Here is a 12,417-nt window from a genome sequence, read left to right as displayed (position 1 = left end):
AACATTTTTTTATGCATGTGTCAAAGAATTCATGGCCTACTATTAAAAACAAAAATAAATATGGATTTTTCTGATTTTTGAAGCTAAAATTTACTAAAGGATATACATCAATGTATTCAGAAAAAAAAATGCAAAAATTTAACGTTAAAATATACAGGGTGTTCCATTTAAAAAATACCAAGTTTGTGCCCAATATTAAAAACAGTGCATTAGAAAAAAAAATTAAATACGCCACTGACTTTTATGTAAAAATATCTATTATAAGCAGTTTTCATTTTTATTCGATCTTATACAGGGCCTGAGAAATAATAACATCTCCAAAAGTGAACATTTTCGTTTTCACCCTGTATTTCAGGAACAAAAGTAGTTAGAATATTTCTGTTTGTGGCTTTAAAAGTTTTACAAAAAAGTGATACAGGGTCGCGAAAACCGCAAAGCTCTATCTTAAAAAATGACAGAGATACCCTGCAGTCTCATCCAAAATGGGACACAGTGTACTTTAACAATTCAAAGTTTTGTCATAAAAAGTGCGTTGCAATCTTTTGTACTTTACAACTCCACTCTTGACATCGTTGACTCTGTAGTTTTTAGTGTATTGCAGACTCTATAGTAAAGGTTATTTTCCTTTCCTTCACTCCTCAGCTTTAAATAAACAAATCCGATGCCCATAAATCAAACTCAACTAATAGAAAATCACAAATTAAATATTTATTACAAAAAAAAAGAGTTACACGATTAAATTACTTTAGAACGTACACAATAACTTACATAACAAGCTTTTGCAATCTTAGGCCCTAAACGTACTTTAATGAACACCGTTTTTTAACTATAATTCTTATTTAGTTTAAAAAACAACATATAAGTCTTAACGTAAGAGGCATATTGTACAAAAAGGAAAATCGTATCTACACACAACAATGAAGTCGCCTTCATTAAACTACAAATAAATCTTGATTGGCAAACCTGGATTATAAAAGGCACATATGGCATTATGGTACCTGTCGGGGAAACTGCTGTGTAAAAGTAATATCCACCAAAATTTAAAAAAAAAACCGGTTGTGAGTCTTTTAATGCCAAGAATCCCGATTTGGTTGCGATATCGACCCCAGTTTGATATATCTGGCCGTCTGTGAGGCTAATGACCCCACTGGGGAGCCCTGAAGGATGCTATGATTGGAACTTTGGGCGGCTTCCATTGCTGTGGGCACTTGTTGGCCATCTCCCTTTAGGACTCCATCTTGTTTCCACAAGGTTTTATTGTAAACTAAAAGTGAAATATTATATAATTTACTCTGTATGTATTTTAAAGTGTAATATAGTATACTAGTCTACGAAATTGTTAAGTAAAAGTCAAAATTAATTTTTCTCGTACGTCATAGGAATGCAAGGGATTTATATAATCAATGTAGAAAATTATTAAGTCATAAATTAAACAAAATCTTAACTTAAAACATCAAAGTGTACAGTATTGTAACTGAGAAAGTAATTAATGGAAATTTCTGAAAATGATTTTTTTTGTCTTCTTAAAGATATTTCCCATATATCCATATTTACCAGAATATCAGTCAGGGTTTAGATCGGGGTTTGGCTGTACAACAGCACTTCTGGAAATTGCAGATGATATAATTGAAGCCACTGATCGTGGAAAATCTACTGCACTAGTGCTATTAGACTATAGCAGGGCATTTGATCGAATCAATCACAAACTGCTTTGTGCAATTTTGAGCTATGTGGGGTTTGACTATAATGCAGTTTCTCTCATTAAAAATTATTTAACAAATCGGAAACAGTTTGTTGAAACCAGCAAAGGTGTATCATCCGAAGGTACACTGGTGCGTGGGGTACCACAAGGCTCTATCTTGGGGCCAATTTTGTTTTGCATTTATACTTGTAACCTTACTAGTTGCCTAAAACATTGCAAAGCTCATTTGTATGCACAACTATATTTTTCATTTTTTCCTGGGCAAAAACAAAGTGCTGCCAGCAAAATTAATAACGATCTGGAACGATTGATTAGTATTTCTATTAAACACAATTTAGGAATAAATGCATCAAAATCAAACTTTTTAATTTTTTGTAAGGATCGCAGAACACTTAAAGAAGATCTAATTTTAATGGCTTCTGCGGAAAAACTTCCGCATTCTGATTGTTCTCGTAATTTGGGGCTTTATATTGACACCAACCCTCGATACAAACAGCATGTAAGTAAATGGATTCAATTAGGCTATGCAAATTTGAAAAGGTTGTTTCCATCTAGGCATTTACTTTCAATATCACAAAAAATAAACGTGTGTGATGCACTAGTGCTGAGTCATTTTAATTTTGCTGACGTAGTGTATGGACCATGCTTGGATCAAACAGATAAAGACAGAATACAGCGGGTTCAAAAATCTTGTTTACGATTTATATACGGTATTCGTTGCCGCGAACCGGTAAGCTACAAACTGCGTGAAACCAAATGGCTCTCTATGGAATGTCGAAGAAAGTTACAAGCTACAAGTTTATTTTATTCGGTAATTCATTCTAATTGTCCCTCGTATTTGACAAACAAAATTCGATTCCGAACGGATGTTCATTCCTTAAATTTAAGGCATAGAGGATTAACCTCTCCGCCGCTGCACACAACACCTTTTTACGAACGATCTTTTTCATTTAACATATACAGGGTGTCCGCTAATTAATGGTACATGGAAAAACCACAGACTCCTGATGTAAAAATATTACGATTCAACTATATTTACCTACATCCAAAAGTTGATATTAACTGAGATACAGGGTGTTAAACTTAAAACTTTTTTTTTGTTTTTCCCCAATAACTTTAACAAAAGTTAACTTTTTTTCACAAAAATTTGTAGTTAAGGGTTTTTTAGGTCGAGAAATTCATTTTTTTAACAAATTGAGTGTACAATATAGAGGGCGCTGTCTGCGACATCTTTTTCTCTTTCATAAGGTCATAACTTTTTTGTGCTTAACTGTATTTAAGTTTTTATTCAAAATAATACTTTTTTCATATTTTTTACGTAAAAAAGGTATACTAAGTTGAAGTCGCTCAGAGTTACCGTTTTGGAGATATTTGTATTTAAATTATTTAGTGCACCATGCACTCGACCCCGGCTGAATAATTAATATAATCGGGAAATAATTCGCTTTTTTAAAGTAAGCTATGAGAAAGCAAATGAACTTTAGAGACGCAGTTGTTAGGAAACCGTCATGTTGCTGTTGTTTGTTGATTAGTTTAAAGTTGTCAGAAAATATTTAATTAGTGTTTTCTGTGATTTTGCATCCAGTTTACTGTTTTGTTGAATTTTTAAATTTTTCGTAAGTTGAAAAACAATGCTGAGGCACAATCTTTTTTCAAATGCCGAAATGAGGGATATGTTGTGTATATGCGCAGGCAAATTTTAATGGACGCGAAGCCTATAGCCGATATTCAGAACTCTATCCAAATCGAAGACAACCTGATTTCAAGATCTTCAAAAATCTTTACGATCGATTAGGAGAAACAGGTACATTTCGTCCTAAACGGAATTCCGCAGGGCGCCCGAAGGTTATAACTCCAGAACAAGAAGAAGAAATTCTGGTCCGCGTGGCTGAAAATCCGGAAATAAGTGCAAGACATGCTGCTGCGGCAACTGGAGTAGGCAAGTCATCCATTTGTAAAATATTTCACGAAGAGGGTCTTTATCCGTATCATTTCACTCCTGTGCAAAATTTATTAGAAAATGATTTTGCGCCCAGGATAGAATTTGCCCGTTTTTGCCGTGCCCAAATAAATGCCGACCCCATGTTTCTGAATAAGATACTATTTACTGATGAAGCAACGTTTACACCTATAGGCATTTTCAATTTTAGAAATAAACACACATGGGCATTACAAAATCCACATTCAGTACACGAACGTCATTTCCAACATGAATTCAAAATTAATGTATAGTGCGGTATAATCGATAATCATTTCGCACATCCAAAAGTGTCACTATACAAAATATTTGCAAAATGTACTTTTTACAATAAAACTCTTCCGAACCACACCGGCAACAATGTCACTATATAAAATATCATAAATAATTACATTAGAGACCTCTGGATGGCGCAAGTGTCATTATGGCTTACGCAATATTAATACGCTCGTGGCGGGCAATAGTGACATTTTTTGTTTAGTGACGGTTTAGCCAAACCCAAATTGAAATATATTACAAAACTTCATACAGTGACCAAACTTTTAAGCAAATTAGTTGTTCGGCGCGTCATTCAACACGTCAAAATCGCAAAAGTTTTCAATTAAATAAACTTTACACAGAAAGATTAAAATTGTTCGATCGAAAAAAACAAGACATCAAAAGTCTTATTGAAAATTCCTTAATACTTCAATGCTATGTACACTCCTTTTATAATAATATTTTGTAATTATAATTACCCACTATATATAATTTACCCAACGAAAATATTTTGTTTTTTCATAATGGAAGCTGTCCATATTTAAAGTTGTGTTTATGTTGTATTTACCAGGTTTTTGAATATTTTGTTTTAGGAATTAATTTTTTGTTTTTGCAGTTGTTTTTATAGCCATTAATTTGGCTTTAGTGCCATTTCTGTATCAGTGATGTAAACTTTTATTGGCATAGTGTAAATTTAACCGTAGTTTAAAATTTAAACGTAAACGACAGCTATTTTGTATGAATTTGAATGGAAAATAACAGTGATGGTTTAAATTTTAAGCTATAGTTAAGTTCGCGGTGCATAAGTAGTCATTTAGATGGTCGGTTTAAGTTAAGTTAGTAGTTAAGATAAAAAATATTTTTTAGAAGTACCTACCTACATCATTTTTTGTTCAAGCAGTTGTGTATAAAAATAAATATTTCATGTTTCATTTAATATAATAATATTATGCTTTTCTACATATTTCAATTTTTTTTTTAATTTTATGGTTTGAAAAATTTTGACATATTCTAAAAATATTGCATATAATATATATGGAAAAGTGACACTATAAATCAAAAAACTAAAAAATAAACAAATAAAAGAATTTATTTTCCATTTCTGTTTAGTAAAATGGTTAAAGCCAAAACATCGTTCACTGTGATAAAAAAATCGTTCATTTATTATCAATATAATCACCGTTATTTGTCTTTTCATTTTGCCGAAAACTTTAAATTGCTCTCCTGAAAAATTGACATTTTTCGTATAGTGACACTTTTGGATTACATGTGCGATTTATTGGGCCCTTTCGAACTGTCGCCCAATTTAAACGGGGAACTCTACCTTGAGTTCCTAGAAACACATTTACCAGATTTTCTCAATGATATTCCGCTGAACACAAGGCGACATATGTATTTCATGCAAGACGGACGGCCAGCACACTTCTCTAGAGCTGTCAGAGAGTACCTGAACAACCGTTTTCCTAATCGCTGGATAGGTCGTGGGAGCCAGAGGCCATGGCCGGCGCGAAGTCCCGATTTTAACCCGCTGGATTTTTGTGTCTGGGGCTATATGAAGTCGCTCGTTTACAAAGAAATAGTGAATTCCAGAGAAGAACTATGGCAGAGAATTTTATATGCTGCACAAAAGCTACGAAACGAACAATTATTTTTTAAAATTAGGAGATCTTTCAGCAAAAGAACTGTTAAATGTATTGAAGTGAATGGTAGACATTTTGAACAGTTTTTGTCAAAAGCAGATCTATTTTTTTACTAAATCTCGTCACAGTTTCAAAATGGAAAAGTTATCAGTCGCATAGTTAAGTTTGTTTTCGTTAATGTTATTTTCTTTCAATAGATTTTCTAGTGTCATAGTTATTTTAAATAAAGTTAATTAAATGATAAACCAATTTTTGTCTGCATTATTCTCAATGACTTATACTAAAACATTATTTATGATGTAAAAAATGATTGGTAAAGAGTAACAAGACATTATTGCTTGCTTGAGCTGCTGTACTAAATAATTTGAAGGCAGAAATCTCGAAAACGGCGACTCTAAGCGACCCGAAAGTAGTATACCTTTTTTACGTAAAAAATATGAAAAAAGTATTATTTTCAATAAAAACTTAAATACAGTTAAGCACAAAAAAGTTATGACCTTATGAAAGAGAAAAAGATGTCGCAGACAGCGCCCCCTACATTGTACACTAAATTTGTTAAAAAAATGAATTTCTCGACCTAAAAAACCCCTAACTACGAATTTTTGTGAAAAAAAGTTAACTTTTGTTATTGGGGAAAAACAAAAAAAAAGTTTTAAGTTTAATACCCTGTATCTCAGTTAATATCAACTTTTGGATATAGGTAAATATAGTTAAATCGTAATATTTTTACATCAGGCGTCTGTGGTTTTCCCATGTACCATTAATTAGCGGACAACCTGTATATTATATATAGCCAAATTCCTGACAGATTCAAAAAATTATCATTAGGCGGATTTAAGTTTTTTTATAAGAAATTTTTACGAAAATAGAATGATTCCCTGTTAAATTTTTATCGCATTCATTTGGCGTTATTGTGTTGTTATTTAGTTATTTAGTAGTTATTTATTATGCTAGTAATGTAAATATACATATATGGGTATGGCGTGTGTGTGGAATAGTATAGGATTGTGTATTAGGATTTTAGGATTTTGATAGTAGTCTTATGCACAGCACAATCCTATAACTAGAATGCAACGTTCTTTGGATAGGTATAGTCTTGACTTGCACGTTTCTTTTAGCAGTTTTAGTTCTCTCAGGTTCATTAGTGACTCGGGACTTTAACGTATTTCTTTAAATTAGTTTGTAACATTCATTTATATCTTAGTATTATCTAACTTAAGTTGTATTAATATTAGTATCTTTTGTATTATTTTATTTTTGTAAAATTAGTGTATACCGTTGATAAATAAATAAACACTATTACTTAGTAACTTAACTAACCATAAATATTTCATAAATTTTCCTAAATGAAGTTATCTTTAAAACCTAATAAATTTATCTTGTACTCTTTCAAGAGCTAGTTTCTATAATAAGGAGATAAGATCATTGAACCATATTTCAAGACTGAGACCACCCTGATTTTACATCTGTGGGTATAAATTTGTACATGTTGAAACAGAGAGTTCCCTATAATTATGAAACAAAGCCCAAAAACTTTGATGCCTTAAGGACAAAATTGCTGAGATATGAATAAAAATTTAGTAGCTCATCAAAATATATACCATAATATTTTAACAATATCAGTATCCCTAAGATTAACACCATTCATGTTATAAAAAGTGTCAAATTTCTTTTATTTCTTGATAAACCGTTTTCCGTGCACCAATCTATTAGCCTATTTAAGTCGTCTTGCATCCAAAGATCTATCTTGAACCGAATCAATAACCCTATAGAATTTAGGATCATTAGCAAACGATAAAATATTATTATTCCTGAAAGAAACTATATCATTAATAAAAATAAGGAATAATAATAGCGAACAAGTCGAGCACCAGATAGTGCACTAATAAGGCGTGCTCTAGCACTACCGATCCGTACAAGAACCTTACAAACCAAGAAATTATACTATGAGGAAATCCAAATTGGGATAACTTATGCAACAGAATATTGATATCAACTCTGTCAACTCAAAAGCTTTGGAGATGTCTGTATATATCACATCAAGTTGTTTTTCTCTCTCCAAGGCTCCAAGCAAAGTATCCTGAAACACCAGTAAATTGGTCACAGTGAACTTACCATGACTAAAGCCATATTGTTCACTAAGTAACCGCTGCCTACTATAAAAATATTTCTGGTCATAAATCAAACTGTCTATAAGCTTACTGTATACAGACACTCCTGTAATTCCCGATTAAATTATTTTCGCCAGAATGAAAGACCATGACATCAAAAAACTATGCTTCCAATGAGTTGGGAATATTGCTGAATCTGATGATATTTTAGAAAGGATAAACAAACAATGGGTAATAAATGGGAGTACAAACACACTTCCTCAAAAAGAAATGTGGAACACCGTCCGGCCCTGAACTTAACTTTGGTGGTAATCGAAATATTTTGTCAAATATTAATTCCTCTGTAAAATATGGATTAGGAATGGACATATTTTCATTAACCTGTTAAGAAGGTACATGAATGGCGTTTTAACTATAAACTGTAGAGAAAAATTAGACTAAACCTTCTGAAACAAATTCTTGATTATTATAATACATCATCTGAGGAATTTTATTGATTGCTCTTTTGTTGTTAATCCTAAACCAGAAGCTTTTAGGCTCAGTATATAATAGGTGATCTAAACGCAAAATCACAGTTCTGTTTTTGTACACACGTACACAGTTTTGTTTCTGTTCTGTTTTCTCAGTTTTCAGAACACTACATATACAATCATACTCTGACTTCATTGATAACTTTTCTGATCAATTTTCTCTTGCAATGGACCAAATATCTTAACTGAAATGATACCAAATCCCAATTAATTCCACAAAAATAATTATTGATTCCAATATAATCAGCATTTCGAAGATCATAACAAAATTCTACATAATGTAAGGATTTTTTCCCCACTTTATCCAATTTTATTTGAAAATTGTAAGCCTTATGATTTTGTGTACCATCAAAAAGGTAGCCAACAGCTTCACTCACAACTAGATTAATTTCTGTAGTGAAAATATGATCCAAATACACAAGCCTATGTTTTGAATCACAACACTTTGAAAAAAATTAAGAAAGGCAAATGTTAAAATGTTAATCCAAAATTAACCCATTTAAATTAAAGGGGGCATCTAACAATTACCCCAGAATCATCATTCTCCCAAAAGGCTTCTGTGAACATTAAAATCACCAAATATATAAAAATTATACTGAGCATATTGTTGTGTGAGAATGTCTGAGTGACAATGTGTTTCATACAAATTAGCATTTGAATTTGGGAGTTTGTTATCTCACAAGTTAGGAATTCACAGCTAATGCAGTATTCTCAACAAACACATGAACATCAGAATTACAGCCTAATATTGAACTATGCAGGTCATCAATTTTTGTCTTCAATCCACCTACATTTTTTCAACAGATTTTTTTGTTGGGTTCTAGGAATGGTGGAATTGGTTATATAAGAAACATTGCCTTTATACTTGAATAGCATGTTGACTTGATGTAATATTTTATTTGAGAAACTTTGCAACTGTTACTAAAATATCAAAGAAGGAAAGATTGCTACTCACTTCTAAACAGTCTAACACACCCATCGTCTCCACTTGAGCAAAGTACCGATCCGTTTACGTTCCAACAGACTCTCCATACTGTAGAAGCATGATCGTCGAATTGCGATACTGTTTGGACGTCTAGTTTTGTTACGCCGCTTTGTTGGGACTGTTCATCTCTAAAATAAGAAAAGAATTATACTACCAAACTTTAAAATTGATCCTTAAGATTACCAATAACAAAAGTTTTAATAGCTTCAGTTTAATGTTCTTACAATTTACAAGAATTTTGTTGTAAATTTTTTGAGAAGGGTTCTATCTACTAATCACATCAGTATCCCATATATTTTAGATCTTAAAATAATGATTTTTAAATTAAATGCAATAAAAAGCAAAAATAAACATAATTTAAAAAAAATATATAAAGTTCAACTTACTCCACTGGAGTCAAATTAACAATCCTGACATTATTGGTCGCCACCCCCCAAAATATGAAAGACCCTCCCCAAATTGGGAGAGAAAGCCAAATCGTGCACCGGCTCGGTTATATTACTGAGTGTCTCCAACTTGACCCACTTCCTGCTATTCTCGCTGTACTCGTAAATGAAAACTTTCCCGCCAGGTGTGGTGCTAGGCTCGTCACTGCCCACGGCAATCATCGGTGGATGGCCCCTCGAGTGACTCGGGTTCCAACTGAGACAGCTCAAAGGCAGTTTGCACTGCACCTCATGTTGCAACGTCCATTGGCTCAAGTTCATAACGTCCGGGGCCTCGTATATTCTTATTATGCCTTCCGCCGCGCAAGTGGCCACTTGTAATCCTTGATTTTTGGGGCCGAATTTCACGTCCGTTACTGATGTTCGAGAGTCTACGAGGTTGGCGCGGCGCATCCAGTGTCTCTGGCCTCTTTTTCCTGGACCAGGAGTGTCTCCGACTAAAAAATGGTGTTTTAAAGGAAAAAATAACTTTGGAAGACAAAGTGTGTGGTACCTATTTCTTCCCACACGGCAGCAGTTCGGTCGAATGAGCATGTGGCGAGTACCTGACCGAACTCCGGGTTTGCCCAAGTGACTTTCCATACAGACGCGCTGTGAGCTTTGAAATTTGATGTAAGGGTCCAGTTGCCGTCTTTGTTTCGGTCCCAAACCTTAACAAAATCATATAAAGCTGGGCGAAAAATAATGATTTATCATAATTAAATGTCGACCATTGCGATAATTTGAAAACAATTACTTATTTACCAAGGCACAATTTGCTTTTCGATCTAAATCTTCCACAACTATGGCCATACTGGATGTTATTGATACAATACCCTTTTTACTAGAAGAGGGTAGGATTGCTTAAGTCACAAGCTTTTGATTGTGTCACTAATGATGTGTTAATAAAGAAACTGGAAAGCTACCATATAACTGGGATAAAGTACAGATAAAGCTGTTTAATTGGATTCAGTTTATTGACTTAAAGAATGAAAAATTAGGCACTATGCAGATGCAATGTGGTATTTCTCAGGGATCCATACTCTTTATTATGTTTCCCAACCTACCATCCAATCTACTCAGCTGTAAAACTTGTATGTTTGCAGAAAATGCATCACTGATTTCAATATCTGTTGATTTTAATGTACCTATTAGTGTACAAAACAAAGGCATTAAACACTGCTAATCAATGGTTTTTATCAAATAAATTAAAACTTAATAAAAATAAAACTAAAAACTTGTTAGTTGTATTGTTGCGAAAGGAAACTGAGCCTACTGGTCCAGTTAATCCAGACCTCATTGTAAGCCTTTATTTAAACAAATGGGGCCCTTACACTGGGCTCTCTTTTTATATTTGAATGTCTGATGTATTTTAAAAAACATAATTCTATAAATATAACCTTCACCTAGATACACATGACACATGACATGTTACATAGTATTGGCCCAAGTTATTCAATTCAATTGAAATATATTTATTGTCTAACATTACTAATTAGGTACATTAACTAATTAGGTTTACAATATTATTTGATAATAATTTATGATGCGAAGACATGTTATAGAGATTGACATCCAGATTCAAATGGACAAAGTTCTCAACCAAGATCATGCTCTCAATAAATGGTTTTTCTTTGCTAAATTTGTGTTATTGAATCTGCTGAGTAACAAGTGCTAATAGAATCCTTGTTCGGGAGAAAACTCCATCAGTTTTAAAATCGATATATTTCAGAGATTTATGTTGAACAATGTGAACAATATATTAGTTTGGATACTAGAGTGGAGCCGCATAAAGTAATCATGATTTTATTAAGGGAATTAAACAAGATGATTCTACTTGATCTATTGGTGAAGTCTGATGGAGCTCATCTGTCTGACCGATATATGATTGTAAAAATTAAGCCTCTTGTCTATAGTGACACCCAAGAAGAGTCCCAATGTGTGAATAATGTTTTCAACTTCAAATGGCAGCTATACCAGTATTTGTTTATTGAACATATGATTTATTTAAATGTCCAGCTGGTGTTGTGTTCATATTAAACAAAATTTTTTGGGTCAGGCATCGTTATTTCTTAAATTTGTTTAAATGTTGTTTTGTTAGTATATTTTGGTTGATAAGTTGGAATCTTGGAGAATGGACTTTAACCTACATTCCTTGTATAATGTTAAATTCTTGATATATTTTTTTGTATTCTAGAATTATTTTTTTTAATTGCCTCTGCTGTATATTGAAATAAATAACATAGACCATTGACTTTGTGTTTTTTATTGTTGAAACTTATAAAACAGGGTGTTAGTTAGGTGGGAATAAATAAGTGAGGTTATGATGCTAAAGAGGATCTATTTGGACTTAACGGCCCTTGGTTTAACTGCCTATTAAGACTTTTTAAATATTATGAAGCAACTAAGTGGTATTTTAAAGTATACACACTGGTTTTTTCACAAAATTAACGGGTTTTTAAAAGCGAATCACATGTTTGTTTACAAACCTTTACGTATTGATCGCTGGAACACGTCGCTATACGGTCCCCGTAGTAATCATAGGATACGTCGTGAATTAGATCTTTGTGGTCCGCCTGTATCTCTTGGCATTCAAACATTTTTATGTAAAACTATTTAAAATGTATTAATAAAAATTTGAAAAACTTTATTTTTGAATTATACGCACTTCGAAGCTTGTGTTTATCTGTCATTCATACGTCAAATTTAAATTTGACAAGTCGTTCACTTAGCGGCAGCGTTGTCATATTGTTATTCTGCCAGTTTTTGAAATAATTTATTGATGTAT

At 32.7% G+C, this 12,417-nt stretch overlaps 1 protein-coding gene across 1 annotated transcript; it reads right to left on the bottom strand.

Annotated features, from left to right (window-relative positions):
* Positions 1–686: 686 nt before the first annotated feature.
* On the bottom strand, positions 687–12,312 carry LOC126743138 (nucleoporin SEH1-A). The gene is given in 6 exon segments (XM_050450111.1): positions 687–1,264; positions 9,175–9,332; positions 9,591–9,637; positions 9,639–10,087; positions 10,144–10,300; positions 12,119–12,312. Coding segments are annotated over 6 exon segments (1,119 nt in total). The 5' UTR covers positions 12,230–12,312; the 3' UTR covers positions 687–1,067.
* Between the last annotated feature and the right edge of the window lie 105 nt (positions 12,313–12,417).

The sequence above is a fragment of the Anthonomus grandis genome, chromosome 12, assembly GCF_022605725.1.
Source record: "Anthonomus grandis grandis chromosome 12, icAntGran1.3, whole genome shotgun sequence".
NCBI lineage: Eukaryota > Metazoa > Arthropoda > Insecta > Coleoptera > Curculionidae > Anthonomus > Anthonomus grandis.
Note: the sequence above shows the minus strand (reverse complement) of the source record. Positions and strands in the feature narration are given on the sequence as shown.